This window comes from Penicillium malachiteum, assembly GCF_028827825.1.
Source record: "Penicillium malachiteum strain IBT 17515 chromosome Unknown utg000002l:1.0-8849297.0:1.0-8852440.0, whole genome shotgun sequence".
In the NCBI taxonomy this organism is placed as follows: domain Eukaryota; kingdom Fungi; phylum Ascomycota; class Eurotiomycetes; order Eurotiales; family Aspergillaceae; genus Penicillium; species Penicillium malachiteum.
Genome location: NW_026643095.1, coordinates 1,261,511 through 1,283,456, shown reverse-complemented (window position 1 = coordinate 1,283,456; position 21,946 = coordinate 1,261,511). Strand labels below are relative to the sequence as shown.

General features: G+C 45.1%; 9 protein-coding genes across 9 annotated transcripts; 1 reads left to right on the top strand and 8 right to left on the bottom strand.

Annotated features, from left to right (window-relative positions):
• Positions 1-334: 334 nt before the first annotated feature.
• Positions 335-1,303, bottom strand: N7483_003531 (alpha/beta fold hydrolase; the record flags this gene model as incomplete). Its single annotated transcript, XM_057086968.1, has 1 exon — positions 335-1,303. The coding sequence occupies one exon, from the start codon at positions 1,301-1,303 to the stop codon at positions 335-337; it is 969 nt and encodes a 322-aa protein (XP_056946797.1).
• Positions 1,304-3,235: 1,932 nt separating this feature from the next.
• Positions 3,236-3,607, bottom strand: N7483_003530 (uncharacterized protein; the record flags this gene model as incomplete). Its single annotated transcript, XM_057086967.1, has 2 exons — positions 3,236-3,264; positions 3,334-3,607. The coding sequence occupies 2 exons, from the start codon at positions 3,605-3,607 to the stop codon at positions 3,236-3,238; spliced, it is 303 nt and encodes a 100-aa protein (XP_056946796.1).
• A 1,745-nt stretch (positions 3,608-5,352) lies between these two features.
• On the bottom strand, positions 5,353-5,878 carry N7483_003529 (uncharacterized protein; the record flags this gene model as incomplete). The annotated part of the gene is made up of 2 exons (XM_057086966.1): positions 5,353-5,379; positions 5,432-5,878. The coding sequence occupies 2 exons, from the start codon at positions 5,876-5,878 to the stop codon at positions 5,353-5,355; spliced, it is 474 nt and encodes a 157-aa protein (XP_056946795.1).
• A 501-nt stretch (positions 5,879-6,379) lies between these two features.
• On the bottom strand, positions 6,380-7,409 carry N7483_003528 (NAD(P)-binding protein; the record flags this gene model as incomplete). The annotated part of the gene is made up of 2 exons (XM_057086965.1): positions 6,380-6,901; positions 6,957-7,409. 2 exons carry the CDS (start codon positions 7,407-7,409, stop codon positions 6,380-6,382), a joined length of 975 nt encoding a protein of 324 aa, XP_056946794.1.
• Positions 7,410-8,090: 681 nt separating this feature from the next.
• On the bottom strand, positions 8,091-8,596 carry N7483_003527 (uncharacterized protein; the record flags this gene model as incomplete). The annotated part of the gene is made up of 3 exons (XM_057086964.1): positions 8,091-8,150; positions 8,230-8,309; positions 8,440-8,596. The coding sequence occupies 3 exons, from the start codon at positions 8,594-8,596 to the stop codon at positions 8,091-8,093; spliced, it is 297 nt and encodes a 98-aa protein (XP_056946793.1).
• Positions 8,597-9,083: 487 nt separating this feature from the next.
• On the bottom strand, positions 9,084-10,122 carry N7483_003526 (RTA1 domain-containing protein; the record flags this gene model as incomplete). The annotated part of the gene is made up of 3 exons (XM_057086963.1): positions 9,084-9,586; positions 9,660-9,902; positions 9,963-10,122. The coding sequence occupies 3 exons, from the start codon at positions 10,120-10,122 to the stop codon at positions 9,084-9,086; spliced, it is 906 nt and encodes a 301-aa protein (XP_056946792.1).
• Positions 10,123-11,222: 1,100 nt separating this feature from the next.
• On the bottom strand, positions 11,223-12,713 carry N7483_003525 (uncharacterized protein; the record flags this gene model as incomplete). Its single annotated transcript, XM_057086962.1, has 4 exons — positions 11,223-11,356; positions 11,414-11,738; positions 11,799-12,268; positions 12,551-12,713. The coding sequence occupies 4 exons, from the start codon at positions 12,711-12,713 to the stop codon at positions 11,223-11,225; spliced, it is 1,092 nt and encodes a 363-aa protein (XP_056946791.1).
• A 2,786-nt stretch (positions 12,714-15,499) lies between these two features.
• On the bottom strand, positions 15,500-17,052 carry N7483_003524 (putative nucleoside hydrolase; the record flags this gene model as incomplete). Its single annotated transcript, XM_057086961.1, has 6 exons — positions 15,500-16,129; positions 16,188-16,487; positions 16,548-16,582; positions 16,639-16,808; positions 16,862-16,965; positions 17,020-17,052. 6 exons carry the CDS (start codon positions 17,050-17,052, stop codon positions 15,500-15,502), a joined length of 1,272 nt encoding a protein of 423 aa, XP_056946790.1.
• A 317-nt stretch (positions 17,053-17,369) lies between these two features.
• On the top strand, positions 17,370-21,287 carry N7483_003523 (uncharacterized protein; the record flags this gene model as incomplete). The annotated part of the gene is made up of 4 exons (XM_057086960.1): positions 17,370-17,457; positions 17,539-18,106; positions 18,178-19,078; positions 19,152-21,287. 4 exons carry the CDS (start codon positions 17,370-17,372, stop codon positions 21,285-21,287), a joined length of 3,693 nt encoding a protein of 1,230 aa, XP_056946789.1.
• Between the last annotated feature and the right edge of the window lie 659 nt (positions 21,288-21,946).

The window sequence follows — 21,946 nt, the reverse complement described above, 5'->3', positions numbered from 1 at the left end:
AAAAGAACTGCAAATGTATGCAGAAAGAAAAGCATGCGAGTCCCTGGATGGCTATGCAATGTACGTCGTGCTATTCATAGATAAGCTATGTGTACGGAGCAGTAGGGCCAAGGTTAGCCATGTTCTCAAGAAGAGGGTGCAGATCATAAGTGGAGATAGTAAACGACAATGCCCACTTGAGAATAAATAAAATAGGCTCCAACAATTTGAGGCATCTGGCTTGCTAGCGTTTTGGGCTTCGCAAAATGCACCAGGAAAGAGAAACCCACAACCACTAGTTCCCTCGGGTAATAATAGAACGAAACAATAACCTTCCAAGTTCTAAGGCCAGACGTCACAGCTTCTGTGCATCCCAGGGCTGTAACTGGTCCACGACCCAATCAATCTCGCCCGCCACCACATCTGGCCGTAAAATATGAATGTTGTGTCCACAATCTGGCAGATACACAAGATGCGTTGTAGATGAGAGTTTCAGCTGCTCTTCTTGAAGATCCCCATCAACGTGTGCCCATCGATCAAGCAAGGAGCGGAATGCCCTCTGTTGCTCCACCGTGCCATTCCCCACCTCCACACCTCGTTGGTAAATAGACTCAAAGTCCCTGAAACCACTGCAGCGAATCACACTGACCGGTCTGGACCCCATGGCCTGATTTTCTAATTGTCGCTTCTCCGCCAACGTATGACAGACTGCCACGAGCGAGTTCGCCTCCACTTGTGCCGCCTCAGCTCCTCTCGAGATATCAATCGCACGCTCGTGCCACTCATCTCTAGAAAGCACTGAGTTCGCTCGTAGACCTGTCACCTGGGCAAATTTGAGATCTCCCTGGACAGCGCTGATGTTGGGATCCGGAATCCGGAAATAATCACTTTGCCGCTCGGTGGAACTATCTGCCAGGACCATCCCGGCGACATGGGAAGGGTATAGGTGGAGATATTCCCGGGCAACGATACCGCCATAGGAGTGTGCAACCAGAACCAAAGGTGGAAGTAGTTTCGTGGTCTGGAGCAGGCTGTGTAGCTCTTTCGCGGCACTGACAGCCGGTGATCCTTCCGGGTTGGGGCCGGACTGACTGTGTCCGAGTCCGGTACGATCGTATAGCAGAATCCGAGCGGATGGGGCGACGAGTCGGGATAGAGCTGTGTACGACGAAGCGACATCGCCAGCCCCAGGGAGGATGACAATCAGGGGATCTCCTGGTGAGCGGGTTCGACCGCTGATTGAGGCGAAGAGACTATGTGTGCCGATGCGAACCATTGACCAGCCTGTCTGGGTCATCCAATCTGCTCCATGGGTAAACTCCATGACTTTGCTTCTTTTTGAGATTTTTCCTGAAACAGTAATATTTCAAATCATGATGTTTCAACTATGCAGGTCCAAAAGGCTGGAAACTCTAGTATCCCTCCTGTGTAATATGATAAGCGAGTCACCCGCCAATTATTCACTAGCAGTTATGGCTTCCGAGATTCAGCTTCTACACCAACATTAGAATATTCCTGATAGAACATAATTCAACTGCTATCAATTCTAGCTGCCACCAGTTGACTTGTGCAGTGTAAACATTCAAGTTCCAAGGTTTGAACTTGACCTCCTATTGATCTAAATACTAATTCGTAGTAATCCCTGGCACCGTGACATTCAACATTTGAATTGATGGATCTAGCCTGAGATACAAATACTACGTATAGCTACTATAACATTTGACTCAGAGCCACTACTTATAGAAGCACTTCCAGAGTATCAAGTGCTCTTCAAATGTTGCGTTTTCACTATTTGAAACTTCAACTTGAAGTTGGACCTGGGCAAGTCTGAGCCCTTGAGGTTCAAGTTGGACTTCAACATTGGAATGTTCCAGGTCAAATTCAAATATTTGTACTACTAAGCATAGATGTGTAGTAGTGCTAGTATACTTGAGTGATATACTAGGTATATATGTAGTACATATGTACTACTACTAGGTAGTATCAATAATACCTACTATGTATCATCATCAATTGATTGCGTGGCCTTGGAGGAGTAGTCACTACTATATATTAGTATATTTGTGCATATTTGGCTATACTACTACATAGTACTTAATAGTAGCTCCAGGTTGAGCTATGCTACGTGGTAGTACGATTTATCAAAATGCATGTGGATAAATTTAGACTGAGTGATCATTTGAAGCACTTGAGGGTCAACAGAGAGCTAACCAGTACTTGCTATCAGTAGTAAAGAGAAAAGAATACAGCTTCATTTTTGGTCAAGGCCTATGATAAGTGGCTTAGTTGGTAAACATGAATGATTAGCATGATTTAGAGGATCCATGGCCATGTATGTGTCTGGTGTGTCTTCAGCGTGGAATCTACACCTGGGAGATCAAGATTCAAGATCAGATCAAGTTCGCATGTGTGATTCGCTTAAATTCTGTGATCCTGGCTTCTTATTGGTCGATTCGAAGTAAGAGATGTTGAAGCGAGCAAGCATCCTTCAGTATAGCGAATTAGCTGTGTTGTTATTCACTGCGCCAGATCAATCTCTCACTTCGCCGTCTTCGCTTGCTTTCCCTAATTGGGCCTGCGTGATCTTGGGAGCCTGCGTGATCTTGTTGTCTTCCCCAGGGTATAAATAGATCTCTCCTGGCCTTTTAATTCTTCTTCTTGATTTTCCCCAACTTTCTTCCATCCATCCATCCATCTACTTAACCATCTATCAACACACTCTCTTGACATACTACCTTGGTCAAGACATCAATACCTCAGGTGAGCCTTCCGTGCCCATGGTATCGTCCTGGGATTTCTGTACTTTATTGCTCTACGGAGCCCCGCCCACGGTGCCACTAGCAAACACCTTTGCTAAGAGGGGACGCGTTCTGGTCTTCTCAAGACCATTTAGGTTCCAAAAAACCGGCTGTTGCCTTGACTTGGGAGCTCTCATTCATCCATCAGTCCATCCATTCATCAACACACTCAACCAACCCCACAGGTGAGCCTTCCGTGCCCATGGTCTCGCCCTGGGATTTCTGTACTTTTATTGCTCTACGGAGCTCCGCTCACGGTGCCACTAGCAGCAACCTTGCTAAGAGGAGACGCGATTTGGTCTTCTCAAGACCTTAGCTTCCATTCTTAACCCCACCTTCATCGCAGATACTTGCACGCGTCAAGGCCCTTTCTATCAACATATCACATGGCATCATCTTGTTGTGATGCCCTTGACGCGCCTTCGCCATGTTGATCTGGATTTGCTTCCAAGGTTTTCTCACACACTCTTCTCTCCCTTGACACATGCTTACATTGTTGACAGGTTGATATAACTCTCCAGCATGACGTCCAACTTGTTGACACTTCTCTACATACCAGGTGAGACAATAGAAACCCCCTTCTCCTCTTCTGTGTTTCCTCTTTTTTGTGTTCCATAGCTGTAGTCTGGAGGGGCCGGCTTCTTCTCACTCAGCATTCGTGCTGACGCTGTTTGCCTCACTTTCGCTATGGTTCCAGATTTCCTTCCATCACCATCTGCAACGCGCTGATAGGGTCTTTGGCCTGTCCACGCAGCTCCCGTGAGCTCGATCTCTTGCCGTGGTTGCCTATCAACATGGCCTCCCACTGAGGGCTTCCCACTGAGGAACATTCTTTACACACCAGGTGAGACAACAGATATCCCCTTCCCCTCCTGTGCTTCATTCTTTGTGTTCCATAGGTTTAGATTGAAGGGCCCGACTTTTCCTCACTCAGCACTCGTGCTGACGCTGTTTGTTTCACTTTGTTATGGCTCCAGATTTCCTCGTGGCTTCTGTCCCCAGCATAGCCTTCCACTCTCCATCGCCATCTACGACATGCTGACATGGCCTTCAATCTTTCCACTTAGCTCCCATGAGCTTGATCTCCTGCCGTGGTTTCCTATCAACATGGCTTCCCACTGAGCAACATATGGCTCAACAATCTACTCTCGGCCTTCTTGCATCAGCCGATTATCATTATACATCCATCCATCCATCCATCTGTCTGTCTATCAATCCGTCCATCGAATTATTTTCACGGCCTCCTTTCTTCAACTCATCGGCCTTTTGAAAGTCTTTTCACAGAGTGAATCTCACTCCAGGTTTTTGTGGTCATCGCAGGGAGAAGAAGCTCAGCGGTGCGCCGAGTGTGATGCGAGTAGCTAAGTCGGCATGATGATCTGGCGTCTGCGGCTTCACAGTTATACTGAACGTTGCTTGCAACCTTAATCCGATGTTCCCATGAGCAAATGATGGTCCCCTGGGGCTTGATGTGTTGACGGGTCCTGCTTATTAAGGCTCTGGGGTGACAGAACACGGGTGCAGAACTAGCCCAATTGGGTTAGTCCAAACCACTATTGAATGGAGAGCTCTGATTGGTCGAACCAGAATGGATCACATGACCGATCAGGTGATCTCCAGGCAGAATTTATGTGCGTAATTATCAGAATGAGAAAACCAGACCTGTTGATACATCCCATTGGCGACCGCCTACTGCATTAGACATTGTAGTCTGTCATGGGGCCCACCAAATATCTATGAACGTGTTGCCTCCTCCTGCGCTCCGATGTTCCCATGAGTGTTCACCCGCCGGTTCGCCGGTGGCAGGTGTTCGCGTTGACGGGTCCTGCTTAGCGTGGCAGTGCTTCGCCTTTACATAGCTCTATAGCAGTGGTAAAAATTCGTTCACATCCCTGTCTGTGAGGTCTAACGGTCAGCTCTCATTGTGTGGCGATACGGGGAGACTTGGTCACATTAGGTTGGTGGAAGAGGGCTGGAGGAAGGGGGTTCTGCTTCAAGGACGGGATCCAATTAAGTTATCTTGATTCGCGGTGGCTCCCACGATACGTTTCAGCTAAGGTTTCATAACATGGATCCCTAGGAGCTGCGAGAGGTGACGGGGAGAGTGGCTGGTGGGCTGGAGGATGGCATATCATCACATACTTCTTTCTGGGTACATCTTGTCTGAGCTGAGGCCTTAAGTCTTCCTCATCTTCTTTCTTTGCCTCTGAGTCTCGGATACACCACACAATCCAATACCCTTCCATCCTCCACAACATTTCACAATTTTAAAATAATAAATCCTTGGTAACTACCTAGGTATACATCATATCCATATACCATGAGCTCCGAAGGTATTGACTGGGTTCTCAAAGCTCGATGCGATCTTTTTTGTATCTCATCTCCTCGTATTATTAATTGATAACTTCCAGTGCTCACTCATAAACCCCTCGACTCTCTATATCTCCTTTTATCGCTGGAACTTTGTGGCCTCTCCATTCTCTGAAATTTGTGTGATAACCTTGGAAGCTTAGGACGATGCTGACTGCCTGAAAGAACCTGAAGACTCAACACACTTCACATTGAACACAAATTATTAAATCTCAATCCTTCTATCCAGCACCTGTTCATGCATTAGTAACACTGATAAATCCTCCCAGATCCACACCACTTACCAGCTTTTGTTTATCCAAGTCAACAATATCACCAATCGACTTGAGAAGATAGACCAGTCCGCGCGGTGCAAACTTGAATCCATGACTCTCCTTCATCTCGCCGAGTGTAATAGGTTGACAGAGTTCACGGACAGTAATCATCTTGTAGGCGAAATCATACCCATCCCAGTCTGGATGTCTGTTATTGAATTCAAAATTGCCCAACCCATCCTCTTCCAATGGAGTGTCCCCAGGGTTCCGGGTTCGAGCCGATGATGCGTCACAGACGTGCGTGATACAGTGGGATGCAGTTCGATAAAACCAGATTCTTTTCACGGTGGGCTTGAGGCGATACTTGCGAAACTCGTAGTTCTTGTCTCCGCATACGATCTGATCCATGTCGGGATCGCGTATCGCGAGGATCACGTCGCTATCACAATTTTGCTCGTCCGTCATCGTCACGGGCATATGATGAGTTGGGGATGGACTGAAGGTAGGAAGAGGTATAAGGAAGGAGGTGATGGATAATGCACAGTTGGTCTTGGTCATGCGGCTACTGTGTTGTGCACGGACATCTGGATGTATCGATTTGGGCTGAGGCAGTATGCAGGAGGTGATTGATTATGATTGGTTCAAGTTGAGACTTGTTTTCTCAAGTATTGTAGAACCTGAGTCATGTCAGTTGTTTCAAATTTATCAATGTAGCTTCTTCCATGCTTACGAGGTCAGAAATCAGTAAGTGTAAAATGGTGATAGTGGTTCAATAATTCAGGTCAGACAAGAACCTTGGAATAGTCATTCAAATATGTTGACAAAAGGAAGAGGAAACACCGGAAAACAAACACGGGGCCCAGAGATAGATAAGTGCATACTAGTAGAAATTTTCTTATCAAAAAATCAAGAACCCAGTACAGTAAGAAGACCCTTCTGCGTTAGATACAGCTCTTCATCCAACTTTTTCCCAAACCCTCAACCTAGCCTCTGGATCATCACAAAAGGATTTAGCAGGGGCCACCCATACTCGATTGATATACTTCCCTCCACCCAGTCCTCGAGGAGAGCCGACATTCTGTTTCTTGGGATCTGGTCCAAGCCCAGGGCTGGTAGCCGCATGAGTAATAGCGAAGCTACCTTGCCTGGGCGTAATTCCACAGTGTTGTAAAGGAAATTTTGTCGTGGGCCTGTCTCTATTTTTCGCAGTATTCCAAATGCTCGATAGAACCATACCAGGATTAACCCCATGAATCGTAAATGGAGGTACTCAGGATGCTTCAGGAATCGGGACTGCATCTCAACAATCCACATCTGGAAAAAGAGTTTGTTGTTGCTGTACGCCAGAGTACCTAGTCCAGGGCCACCGTTGAAATGCTCGAAATCAAGCTGGCCCATATGATGTGCGGCGGATACGGTGCAAATAATTCGAGGCTCGGGGCTTTTCGCGATCGATGGCAAGAGACTTAATGTGATCAGGACAAGGGCTAGAAGGTTGATCTGTATTTCTGTAAACTCATGATACTCAATATAATGAGAAATAAGAGGAACTCACTTGGTGGGTGTAATGAAACCCGTCATCAGTCATCCGGATTGGATCGGTCGAGGGTACGCCAGCGTTGTTGCAAAGGATGTCCAGAGCATGGTTGGTTTCAAGCCATCTCTGGTAGAAGGCCTCCACGCTACTAAGACATGACAAGTCAATCTGCCACCATTCAACAGTTGATAAGTGACCTTGCTCCTTAGCAAGTTCCTGACATGCTTTGACAGCATCTGTGGGGTGTTGTTCGTACGTTGATGGATCACGACAAGCGAGAATGAGATTCGCACCCCATGTTGCGAACGATTTTGCAGCTTCAAACCCAATACCGCTGTTTCCACCAGTGACGATGACCCATTTTCCTCTCAAATCAGCGCCGGGGACAAAATTATCGGGAATTGTGGTGGGGTTTATCCCTCTGAAAGTCTGCACATAGTTGTTGATGGTTGAGAGAAGTGAGGAAGTCATCTTCAGGAGAGTTGTCCCATGTGACTAGCAATGATAAACTGTTCGTCATATAATGAGCCCGGAGTCTCACTCTTGGCACCTAGGTACTACCAGTACCTCAACCGTTGAAACAATATGCAGAATACAGCCTTGGAAGACTCAGAGTGAGATGCTTGTCTGTTAAAACTTGTAGGACTCGAATCATGCACATGGGAATTTTTAGATGTGCACTATGTAGCCCCATCCTCGCGCAATTCAAATGTTTCCTTCAAGTTCCGCATTTGCGTGGTATCTAAGATTCAATTACTTTTCTCCTGGGATATGCTGAAAAGGTCTCAGATCAAGACCCACTACTAAAGTATAGCCTGAGTCGTGCAGTATCGATTACTAGAAATCCACCGCTGAACCTTGGAAGTGACCCAACTATACTACTTCACAAAGCTGCATAGGCCCTCTAACTTGAATATTATATGAATCAGGTTCGATTATTTTATCAAGATCCTGATCCTGATCTAATTATTCTAATTTTCGTTATTCTCCTGTAGTATTCACCCAGTCATTTGCCCAAATTTACAGATCGAGGAAATAGAGCGCGCAAACTCGCGGAAATCAACAAGTTGGGTCTATAGTTGGGTCTTCCTGGATCCCTGTCCTTTTATGCTTGCTTTTTCGTAGCATTATAATGCGAGGAAATGATGAAAATCATGATGATTCTGGCAAAACACAAGCAATATTACTTGTCTTTTCAATTTCAGTCAAAACCTGTAACATCAGATGTTAGATCAAGTTGATTTGATATTTAGATACCCAAATGTTTATAGATATCTCTTTTCAAACTTACAGGATCACAGCATGCAGCGTGTTGGCCATTTTCGCATGAGTTGTACGTTGTCTCTCCACCCTCGGCCTCGGTCAAGAGATCTGCATGAATGCCTTGAGTTCAATGTTAGCTTCACGCATCGAAAATTGCAACATGAAAACAAAAATGATTTTGTTATTATTTGTGGAATGTTCAAATTGAGAAAGTTTGAACTATAAAAAGGGAACTTACAATTATTTCCAGCGTAAAGAAACTCGAGTATGGGATACTCATCCAATTGTTGACAACACAGACCTGGTGGACCTGCAGGGATAGGGTTCACGGGTTTGATACAAGTGAACTGGCCAGTGGCTGCCACAACAAGGGCAATCAATGCGACGAATCTCATTTCGGGTCGATCTGGAATATGAAGATCTGTGATTTCGAATGGCGAAAAATTAAAATTCAAAATAAATCCCCAATGAAATTTGCTCTAGACGCAACCCCTTTCAAGTTTTTGAGTGGAAATAGGTATCCATACTGAGGAAATCATGTGTATCATTAGTCATGTTTTGTCCCATCGTCAGTGACGTCATTGATTGATTAGGAAGCATGGATTTATGCATGAGGGTGACGAGAGTGACGAGACCGGGGCTTGCTGCAAATTTATTCAGTGAAACCTTAAGAAGTTAAGGTTCTTATGCACTAACACTAGCATTAAAGCTAGAGAAAAGGGAGTACTTGGACTCAGAAATGGAATATGTGTACCAGTATCTTTAACTTGAAGTTGAAGCATCATGAAAATTCGTCTATATACTCTATAAAAAATGAAAAACAATAAGACATCTTTAATCATCAGGTGTAAATTCCCGTGCAGCAAAATCTGCATCTTGCCCTCAGACTGCCGTGACCTCAAACGATTCATCCCGAGACTGTGATTGCATGTCAGAATCGGATGTCCATCGCACAGGTTTTGGTTCATGGTTCGATACCTTCTTTTTCTGCAAAACAACCGATGGATGCAGTACATTCATAATGATCATGACCATGAACATCAGAGCAGCATCAAAGACGTATAAAAAGACCTCATGACTGATCAGGTACCCATTATTACCCTGCGCAAACTCAACCACACGGTAGATTGATCGTACAAGGATCAGAATGCTGACAGAGTAGCATGCGAAGAGAAGTCCTCTCCAGTCGCGTGGGACGATAGCTGGCCAGGTTCTTTTTGATTGCTCGCCCTCTGGAGTAGGGTTTTGATTGATCTTCCAGTGGAAGATGAGAGAAGTGATCAGGAAAGCTCCAAAGGATAGTAGCTGCACACAAAGACCACCGACAATGATCCAGGATCCGATATTGACATCAGTGACGCTTTTTCCAGTCATGATACCACCACCTAATGAGAATCATGTTGATTAGAACACCCGAGCTTTGACTAACCATGAGATGAGTAGCTTTTTATGACTTACCGGCAGCTTGAATGATGAAAGATAAGATATCTCCTCCAACAAAGATTCTGGTCATCCATCTGACAGAGACATAACTCAGATGTTCACCATGCAGGAAAGTGATGACTCGCCCAAGGACTCTGTAAATCGAGGCCGCAAAAAGAATCGGCGCTAGAAGAAGGAAGAGACTTTGCATGGCATAAGCGATAGTAGAGTTTTCACTGAAATGAGATACTGCGCGAGCTCCATATCCAATGATTTCGACTATAGATGTCTGTTAGTCGACTTTGATTTGCTGAACTCTGACATGAGGCTCCAACTCACAGATTCCTCCAACAATGAAAGGGTTGAAGTATTGGGCGTGTGTTTTGATACGTTGGTATAGATGAAAGATTGTTGTCAAGCCAAAAAGCACAGCCAATAAGATCGCAGCCACCAAGCTAGGGGTGTACTGGTATAAGACATAAGTGTCAGAGTTCGCCATGGTGTAGATGACAGTATGTCCAGATGGAAAGGGCGCGTTCCGAGATTATGAGAACTTGAAGCAGTGAAATCGATTTAGTCAATTGGTTGATTTGCGAGTGTCTTGTGAGAAAATGAATTAATTTATGGAGAAAACTGGTCCTCCTTATATACAGGAATCCATTGCAGAAAGGACAGAAATAACTGTTGGGTTTGACGCCACTGATAGGCTCTAAAATCCTTTCATGAAGAGTTCCAAGCAACACTAAACAACACTAACCTTGGAATCTAATGAAAATTCAAATTTCAAGAGAAGATCTTACTCGAGGGGGCTGATTAGCGTCAAAATTTCAGGCAACATCAATTTTCTCCACCTAAAATTAAGCATCTAGATTAAGTCGATCACGCCAGACGAACACGTCGGGTTCGTATTCGGATAAATCCGAGTTACCAACCACCACAATTCCGAGTCCGAGCTGTTCAAATTTCCCAAATTCTCAATCTCTGGCAATTTGAAGTTATTTCTTCTGCCTATTCATCGTCACCTGAACCGAGTTGAAATTTTAGTTGCATATTCTCCAGGCATACACATTACTATTCGTCAGGATTTGGAGGGAAAGCGCCCTATGTGCCTTGAGACACCAATCTGAATTTGCCAAGCACGATCCGTCTCTTTTGAACTCCGTATACTCTCTCCGAAACTGATATTGATTCAATCTGATATAACAAAGATTATCTGATTGATTTTGAGAAATGCCCGGGTGGGAGAAATACAAATTTGCGCCAAGGCTTTGCATTGATCTCAAGTGTCAAGTCTTGATTTTATAAACGGTTGATTCAAGTTCTAATGTTATGTTCATGGTTCAGGACTAATGTGGTCTTCATAACTTCAAATTGACAGAACCTAGACCAGAGATTTGCTCGATTACAGTACTACAATATCATATCTGCTATCCTTTATGAAGACCATTTCGTTTGTGAAAACAAGAAATCTCAAGTGCTTACTTCTGAAGTTGACTACCTATGGAACAACGCCTGATCTTCACTATGCTTTAATAACCCCCAGCTGATAAATATCAATACAAAACCGACGAAATCAAACAGAAAACTTCAAATTAACGCTCAAACTCCTCTCTCGTCAGACTTTGCAGACTTCTCTGAAGATTGCTGTAGTGTAGTATTTGAATTTGAGGCCCTTAGTGCACGGGAGTAAGCATCGTCCTGTTGCAAAAAGAGGTCAAGATCCGCATTGAGTCCTAGCAATACTTATTTTAGTTCCTGCTATGCTGCTCATGCCAGACTGCACAACATACCTTCAGCTGATTCCTGGGGAGTGGTTTGATTGTAATGATCAACTGCCTCCCTTCCCTGGTCTTTCGAGCCATGCTTAGGACCATTTTGTAGTGCGCGTATTCCGTATGAGGCTGTTTCACTCATGTAGTATACAGCTGTTTGTTTCAAATTAGGAACCACTTCTAAAAATATCATGGAGAAGCCAAACTCACTTTTGAATGGTAAAATGGCTATTTTACCACACGCAACAGCCGATCCAAAGCCCACACTTCTTGCCACTTTTAAGGCCACATCTGATTTGGACTTCTCGAAATTCGGGTTCGATGGTCTAGTTGGGACATCATTCTGACCCTTGTCAAGTTAGTATGGAAAGATCCTAGAACATGATGGTAATTGAATTCTCACTTCTTTTTTGGTTCGTGCATCAGAGATATGTGAGATTGTCGGTTTGATAATTGCCTTGATCAGGCTTCGGCCGACAGTTTTCGTATCCATAAGGAACGAAGGCTTGAGTTTTTCGACAGAAACTGCTAGTTCAGCTTCAGTGTCATTAGTTGTGGGCCCGCCTCCTCTGAGACTGGTTCTCTCCACGCGGTTTCCTAGTTTAACCATTGCTTCGGTAGTGGAAATAGCCGGCCCTTTGAGTCGCATACTGTATATAGCAGGCTCTGATGTATTAGGGCTTCGTTGGACTTTCTCCCATTTCAGATTGCGATAGAAAGAGCTCGCTGCATTCACCGCACCATTTTCTTGTTCAGTGGCGGCACTTAGACTGATCGCTGCTTCTCGGACGTCGAGCTGCAGACAATGATTAAATGACTTGATGAAAGTTTCACAAGAGAAGTCTTCCTCTTGTAAAGGAGCTGGGCCGATTCCTGCATTATGGACAGCGGTTGCCCAAAATGGTTGACTAATAATGATTAGCTTTGCAATCTGTATAATTAATCTCAGGCTACTGGGCCGTGATATCAAACTTACTCTTGAAGAAGTGGCACACAGATCATCGGCTTGGAGTGTCGGATACCCAAGTTTATTGACGGAACGGAGCCGCTGGTCAAAAGCACAGAAGCCCTTGAAATCACCAATTCTATAGATTTTCCATCAGCCAATCCGTCTTCCAAGCTAGTTGCACGCATCAAATCTCGTGATACACTTACCGGTCGGTGTACTGTCGAGGATGAAAATGGTTGGCAAATCTGGAAGGTTGTCCAGCTCCCGAAATCCTGCTGGAAGTATGGCATAAACTCCGTACTTCAATGAGGCATCTTTCAGGCTTTCAACAAACTGTTCGGGATTTTTCAATTGAGCAGCATCAACCATAATGAGTATTGGATCGACTGCCTGGTGCATAAAAATCTGCAACTTTTCCGAGGGTGTCTCAGGCTTTGAACTCTGCACTGGCACGTAGCCCGCAATATCTGTACCCATTTATGTTAATGTACTATACGAGCTGATTTGGAGGTTGCTCAGTATTCCATACCAATTTGATCTTCCCAATCACTCGGCCTAGAAAGAAGTCTAGAGGACCAGAGATACGTATGGGGGATGCCGAACTGGGCTAGAAGGCCCTTGCCCTCAACAGAAAGCGATGTTGTGAGACCAAGAACTGCCTGGCGAAAGTGATCGATAACACGATGAATTCTAGAAGATATCTTCAGTAAATCATCCCTGGATTCTGATTGTTGGGTGGTACTAACTCGCTCTGTACAGAATCCTCGACCAGGATATATGAAAGGTAGTTCTGGATCTGGGAGTCGATCTCACTTCCCGTTTCGATCTGAGCTAAGGGGTGTGCGAATTGCCTTGTTGGAGTCCATGGTGTGGTAGACATAATGTGAAGTGGTATTGATAGTCGCTCTGCACAGTGAATATGGGCGTGTGCCAAGGGTGTTGCGATGATGGCATCAGCGGAAAATCGTTTGCCATTGCGCAAGCCAGAATATGTACAAGCATTCCAGCATTGCTTGAGGGTATCGAGCAGGGTTCTGCGGCTTTGCTGGACTTGTAATCTATCGAGGCTGCTCAACCCTGGATTGAATCCGGAATCGTTTGTCTAGTAAAGAGTAAGCTATGTGCCATGGATACTGAGCACTAGGGGGCGTGAATTACTGCGATCGGATGTTGTGGGTCATTGCTGATAGAGAAGAACTCCATTCCAAGCTTAGTTGTGAACGATTGGAAAATCGAATGTGTCGCAACCAATACTCGACTACCTTGTTTGTGGAGTTCTTGGCCGACCAATATCATGGACTTTATCTCATCTTTGGTCATGTCAATTGCAGATCATAAAATGGGCTGTCTTAATGCGGTTATTACCTCTACTTCCAATGAGCATAAGCACTATATCAAGTGCGACACTCTTGGTCTCTGGATCCAGATCCAGATCCATATGCTCTGATCTTTCCTCCGAAATTGCTGGAGTCGAAATATTTATCTCGATAACGCGAGGACGTTGCGCGGGAAGTGAAAACGACTGAACGAAGGCAGATGTCCGGTTTCCTGCAGATAGGTCGATACTAAAGCGACCAGTATCTGATTCGATTCAAGTTTTGTTAGAAAAGAGCTTTGTCTTGTCAAAATGGATTGGAATTCTTGACACTTTCATACCTCTTAGAAGTATTGACTGAGGCCTCTCGCTCGTGTATTCGGGTAATTGAAACTGCTCATTTGTGGCAATCGAGCAGTATGCAGGAGGTGAATCCTCAAACATAAAATCCCCCCCCACTGATTCCGTCTCTTTCAGTTGAAGTCTCAGCTCCCATAGCGTCAAATTCGAATCGGTCTTTGGTGTCCATGTTCACGGATTGTAATTCGGTTGCGGGCAAATAGGTGTTTCTGAACTTTGATTCTTCTGAAGGGTACTTGGCTTTGATTACTACCGAGGCGAGACTTTTCTGTTTTATAAAGACGCAAATTGCTTCAGATCAGGCAACTCTTTTCTTTTTCATGTCGTAGACACTTGACTGCGCCTGTGGATCGCTATTAGTACGTGGCCATGCGAATGAGATATGAATTGAATTCCTCGTATTCGGCTTCGGGAAGGAACTCGGACCAGAAGGATAAGCTTTAGATAAACAAAAAATAACCTTGAAAGGCATGGGTTCAAATGCGCCACAGTTCAATTATTTGAAGACCTAGTAAACCATCTGCCTAGAACCTTGGAAATAGACTGGGTTGACTTATAAGACTTCAAGTTAGAGGTGGACATTGCGTCGTGGCTCACTCGCAACAAATCCGAAGCAACATTTTGAACATTGAAGTTTGAACATAGCGATTAATATCGAAGATCTGGGAAGACGACATTGACACAGCTAACAGATACCATTTCTCCATTGACGCACTCTTTTTTTTTATCAAACTTGAACTCAAGTGCTGGAAGAGATCAGTATTAAGTAGCCTAGCCAAGTCCTACTGTCCTAATATGTTCATTTATACGAAAAACGAACCCGAATACGAACTACCGAACGCGAGATCCACTCTGGATTCCCCGCTTCTTTGTCTTCTTACAGGGTTCAAGTTGCGATCCACATTTAGGAATTCTTGGACTTAATGTATGCTCGAGATATCCTATATGCATATATATGGTATTTTCAACCTTGGAAGAGTCATTGCGGCAATAAGGTTCATCTCAACGTTGACACACCCACGAAGTATTAACAATTCTAGTACTCCGTACAAAACCTTGAAATATGCACATGTGCCAGTGGCAATACATAGTCGCCAACGTTATTCGGAAGATAATCTTAGTCCTAGTGCCAATACATAATTATTTTAAGTACATTTAAGAAATAACCTTAACATCAGGCTACCATATAATGTTCGAAATTCTTGTCATGGCTCCACAGCCTCCACTACAGGAGTCCCGAGTCTAGGACTAATTTGAATATTTGCTAAATACTAACGTGGGCGATTATTGCCAGAGGCCCACATTTGCAGGGGCAGCAGGATCAAGAATAGCATTTCTGACCCTTTTTTAACGGTTCCACTGATGCAAAAGTATGCCCAGCCATATGGGTAAGGGTCTATTCAACTCGTTCTATTTCAGGTTTCCCATTTATCTCAAGATTTATATGACATATCTATAAATTTGCCCCACAGAAAACCGTCTAATAGAACATTCTATCAATGAGGATCTGTCCAAAGGTGGTTTCCGCAGGGGATCCATCCATTCGCCAGATACGGTTACCCGCACGAAGACTCAACCACAACCCATGATCGTTTGAGCTCTCTTCATCCCCATCAATCTTATGACGACTTCGTCGATCAATAACGCACATACCACGCGACCATTGTCCCAGTGTCTCGATACGGATATCCTCGGGCGAACCAGCCGAAGGAGTCCAATGCGAGTCTTGCGATGTAAGCGCATACCACACACAAACCGGGTCGTGCAGACTCAATTGAGCAGCATCGCCAACATGACCGGGATGCAGACGCTCCAAAGTGCGGAATACGTGGCCCATGAATGCGTTGACCCATTCAGCGAGCGGAGAACCGGCGGCAAGGAGGGGCTGCACGGCTTCACGGAACTGCCCACCTGATAGGTTATGACGTAGGGTGATATCCAGTGGGAAAAGGCGTAGAGTTAATTGCCGACTAAGCTTTTCAGGATATGGTGGTAGGAGTTCACTCTTTGTTATGGGGAGAGTTGAGTTTGGATTGGGTGAGGTCAAAGCAAATACACGTGCTGCTGCAACAGCATCTGCGTAGGCATTGAACTCGCCTACTGGAGTTACCTATATGTGTGTGAATCGATTAGTAGAATTCCTTGTGATTCCTGATGAGATTTCTTACATTTCCAGGTTCCTGGATGGCGCCTCCCATCACAACGACTTCCTTCACCCGCAGGAAGGTCTCGGGATCCTCTGCCGCTGCCAGTGCTAGGTTGGTAAGTGGGCCAACAGCTACGATAGTCACAGTGTCAGGCTCGTTCTCGCGGAGAGCGCGAAGAATTTCCTTGTATGCTGGAAGCTTAGACGGGGTATACAAATGGTCGGCGGGACCGGCACCGGTCTGAACAGGTTTGATGCCCTCGGGATCGACCGCTGGGTCGAACAGATGTTCCCATGCTTGGGTAGGAGTGAGATGAGGGTGCTGCCAAATCATTAGCTTTTTAATCTAGTTTGATCAAACAAATTCTGGTGTAGTTCATACAGTGGTATGGATTCCACCAAGACCATCCGTTCCATCTGCGGGGTAATTGTCAGTGTGAGATATCGAGAATTTGGTAGATGTTAAAACCCACGAAAGTAATCTGCGAGCATCTTTTGGTTCTCCAATGGCTCTTCTGCACCCACTGCTACTACTGGACGAAAAGCGCGCAGTGTGCCATAGCCCTCGGGCTTGCCATTGTCCCGACGCCACTGCATTTCACGCTCGAGGATATTAAACATGGAAACCACATTTTGAAGACAGCTAGATTGATGACATGAGCTTCTATTCCCATTTATTCATTCAAGCCCACTCACTTCTTCACTTCAATATTACCAAACGTCAATGAAATGAGTAGCAGCTCGAGCTCCTCTGGCTTCGAGGACAGAGCCAGCAGCAATGCCAGGATGTCATCGATACCCTATCTCAGTCAGTATAAGCGCAGTCATGAATTGAAGTGAAATTCTTCATCTACCGGATCAGTATCAAGAATAATCTTCTTAGCCATGTTGTGTCAGAGATGATGGAATGAGAATCGAGGACTCGAGATAGACTTCAGCGGACGGTTTATCGCTCGTCAGTGTTGACACCTGAGGCGGCAACCCGCACTGGCCCGCACTGACAAGTTGATCCAACAAAAGATGATCATCTTGATGAAATAATCATGTTTTTATTTTTCCAAAGGATAAGTTCCACAACGAGCGAGTTATCCGGAAACCATTGAATTCATTTTGTCATGAAATGGACTACATATCACCTGATGGTGGGGGCTAAGAAGACACGTCTTCCACGCTGCAGACCCCGCGTTTGTTCAGGTATCTAATCATGGAGTCCGGCCCGGTGTCAAATGTGACATTTGGCGGGGTGAACTATGGTCCACAAATCGGAATCAGCAATGCGCCAGTGAATTTCAGTATGTCAAAGTTGATCTCTCAGTCTATACCATACTAATTAAGAGAAGATATCCATACGAACTTACCTCTACCTATGATAGATAGTGCTGCATTCGATTCATTTGAAAATCAACATGAAGATACATGTCTCCCAGGTACACGAACTGATATTCTCCGCCGAATCGAAGAATGGGCTTTCTCATCAGAGGAAAAATGCATATTTTGGTTGAATGGAATGGCGGGGACCGGGAAATCAACTATTTCTCGAACTGTCGCAAGTTCCTTTAACAGCAGAAACGCACTAGGAGCTAGCTTCTTCTTCAAAAGAGGTGAAGAAGATCGTGCTAGAGCTCTCAAGCTTTTTCCAACCATTGCAAGACAACTATCAAGGAGCATACGCCCACTGCTTCCTTGTATCGAGCGAGCAATTCAGAATGACCCAGCCATTGCGACAAAAGCGATCAAGGAGCAATTTGATAAACTTTTGCTTCAGCCACTTCTTGCGGTCAAGCTGGCTGACAGCTCTCCAATTCCAACAGTGGTTATAGTTATTGATGCATTGGATGAATGTGAAGGAGATAATGATATACGACTCATACTCCAGCTCCTACCACAGCTCCGGATGTTGAGTTCAGTACGTATACGACTGTTCTTGACTAGCAGACCGGAGTTGGCAATTCGATTGGGTTTCTCAAAAATTGCAACTGACCATCAGACCTTATTCTCCATGATATTCCCAGGGAGATCATAAAACATGATATTTCTCTGTTTTTGGATCACCGGATTTCGGAACTCAAGGAGGAACTTGAAGATTCTCTCCCTCTTCCTGAGGAGTGGCCTGGGGAAACAGACTTTCAGCGCTTGGTATCAATATCTCTCCCACTCTTCATTTTTGCCGCTACAATTTGTCGAATCTTCAAGGATCCTTCTTGGGATCCAATTGATAGTCTTGCTGAAATTCTTCTCCGTGGCAACACATCCAATATCCGGGGTATGGATTTGATCTACCTTCCTGTGCTCGACCGACTTCTCCGCAGAAATGCACAGGATGTCAAGCAGAAAACTCAACTTGTTCAGGAATTCCAGCAAATTGTTGGATCAATCGTGCTACTAGAGAGTCCACTCTCTGTTGCCTCGCTATCCAAGCTACTAGGGCTGCCAGAAAGGATTATTCAGCTAAGACTTAGCCTTTTACATTCAGTTCTAATTGTACCGAAGAATGACAGTACTCTACCTGTCCGCACCTTCCACCTGTCATTTCGAGATTTTCTTCTCGATATAGAAACCCGGGACAAAACACACTTCTGGGTAGACCAAAAGGCAGTACACTATAAGCTGACTACTCAGTGTCTGCTTTTGTGTCAAAACCTGCGAAAGAATATATGTGCATTGACCAATGAAGGAGTCCAACGTGAAGAGGTTGATCGCCAGACCATCGATCATCATCTTCCCCCGGAATTACAATACTCTTGTCGATATTGGATATATCATCTATCAGAATGCACTACCCCAAGTGACATGATCCCAGATGCCCTTTCGTTTCTTCAAACCCATTTTCTACATTGGGTTGAAGCAATGAGTCTCTTAGGCCTAATATTTGAAGTTCTAGGGATGCTAAATCGTCTCCAGAAAGCTACCGTGGTAAGCAGCGATCCTTCGTTCCAATATACCACTTCGCTTCCTTGAGTTTTTACTAAGACTTACGTATTTCTAGGTCGAAGACTCTTCGCCAATGTCTGAATTTCTTCGAGATGCCAAGCGCTTTATTCTCAAGAATCATCAAATTGCCGATCAAGCACCTCTTCAAATTTATTGTGCAGGGCTCATATTTGCACCCCAAACATCAATAGTCCGCACAACCTTTGAAGCAGATATTCCTCCCTGGATAAATCAACTACCACGAGTTGAGAATGAGTGGAACGCAGAGTTGCAAGTCCTGGAGGGCCATTCCGATTCGGTTACCTCGGTAGCTTTCTCACCAGATGGTCAGTTGCTGGCATCGGCCTCTGGAGATAAAACCGTGCAGCTTTGGGACATTTCTACAGGGGCACTTAAGCAGACCCTTGATGATAGCGGAGCCTTGATTTGGTCAATTGCATTCTCACCAGATGGAAAGCTTCTAGCGGCTGGCTCTACTTATAAGAAGGTGCACATTTGGAGTACAGCGACAGGCATATGTCAGCAGGTACTTGAAGGCTATGTAGGCTCAGTTCATTCAGTAGCCTTCTCACCTGACAGCCGGTTACTAGTATCTGCCTCTGATTATTCTTCCTCGGTAGAAATATGGGATGTTGCTACAGGTTTGCTCCATAAGCGCCTTGATGGCCATTCAGATTGGGTTCGGTCTGTTATCTTCATACCCAATGGTCAACTAGCATCTGGTGCTAGAGACCGGACTGTACAAATCTGGGACATATCAACAGGCACAGTCAAGCAGACTCTTGAAGGTCATGGAGACTCAGTAAATTTGGTAGCTATCTCACCTGACGGTTCACTACTGGCGGCTGGATCAGGAAATGGCGATAGGCTCGTATACATCTGGAAACTAGCCACTGGCTCGCTCCAAAAGACTCTTAAGGGCCATGAAGGTGCAGTCAATTCTGTGGCCTTCTCACCAGATGGTCGGCTGCTGGCATCTGGATCCTGGGACTCGACTATCAGGCTTTGGGATACAGTGACAGGGAGTTTGCAGCAGACTTTGAGTCACTCAGGTGAGGTTACTTCAGTGATATTCTCACCTAAAAGCCAGATCCTAGCATCTGCTTCCAAGGACAAGACAGTCCGCCTCTGGGATACTACGATTAATTCTCCTCGGACCCTTCAACGTCATTCAAATGAGGTTTCCTGTGTGGCTCTCTCGCCGGATTGCCAGCTGCTGGTGTCAGGCTCTGAGGACTATACAGTGGGAATCTGGGATGTAGAAACAGGTTCGCTGGAGAAAATTCTCGAGGGGCATCGGAGGGAAATTACCTTGGTTCTATTCTCATCAGACAGCCAGATGCTATTAACCTCTGCCATGAATCAAACTATACACCTGTGGGATATGAGAGCAGGTGTACGCCAACAGGTTCTTCCAAACTATGCAGGCGCAGCTCGTTCGGTGTCCTTCTCGCCCAACAGTCAGTTAATTGCATTTGGCGCATTGGGTAATACCGTACGCCTTTGGGATACAACTTCAGAATCATCTGAACAAATCCTTGAGGGCCATTTCGATGACATTTTATTCACGACTTTCTCTCCGGACAGTCGACTCCTAGCTTCTACTTCCGACGATGCAGCAGTGTATCTGTGGGATGTAGCAACGGGTGATCTCATCCATGCCCTCGAAGGTCATGAAGAGTGGGTCATTTCTGTGGCTTTCTCTCCAGATGGACGGATAGTAGCATCAGCCTCCGGAGACGGAACAGTTCGTCTCTGGGACACGGTGACCGGTGGACTCCAGCATGTTTTTGAACACTCAAGCACAGTTAAATCTGTGGTCTTTTACTCGCTAGACAGGAGCCTACTAGCGTCTGCGACTAATGATTACATCGTGTGCCTTTGGGATACAATAACTGGCGTGGTTCGGCAGACACTACAGTTTACCGAGCCTATCAGTTCCCTCCAGTTTAGACCAGATGGTTCTTACCTAGCCACGAGCTTGGGATCACTTCGCTTTTCGTCTGATGGAGACCATCATACCATCCCAGAGATTCTCATCGAGCAAGGGCAGTGGATAAAACTGAACGGGCAAAGAATGCTTTGGCTTCCTCTCGAGGCTCGGTCGGCGTCTTGCTCAGTGAGAAATGATTTATTGGCCATAGGACATTCGTCCGGACGTGTTTCTATAATGAAATTCTCAAATCCATAAGCTGGGTAAATTGGTTCAATTGGTTTTATACTCAGGTGTTCATCGTTCTGAAGGCTTCGGAGTTCCAGCACTTGAGCATGAAGGGATTTTGGCGCCATCGCATTTTATTGACTGTTCTATTAGCAGTCAGATCATGATATATAGATGCGGGTCTTCGATATTCAAATAGTATTTCTTTTATCGGGAAAAAAAAGGACTTCCAAGGTTCAAGTTGAACAAGACTACGTAGTAACGACTGGTACATACTAGTACATACTACATAGTGCACAGTTCCAAGGTTCTCTTCAAGTTATATATACCTAATTACTAGGTATGTAGCCCTGGAGTATAGGTAGGTATGTCACACGGTTTACATATGTAACCGCCCGGGCAGTGGCTCTAGGATGGACATCTGGATGTACTAGTACTACATACTAGTACATTCGACACTATGAGTAAGTTTTCAATCCAACAAGGTACATCAGTAACAGTAGAGGGTGACATATACTACGCGTGCGGGGCATTGAAGAAACTAGTATATCATGACTCGGACTCTGAGATATCGAAATGAGTCAAGAACTTCGGAACTTGAGATAGTATTCCAAAGAATTCTTTTCTCCTTGGAACATTCGAACACGCGTAAATACCACTAAAAATGGCTGGGATCTCCTTTCTGGACT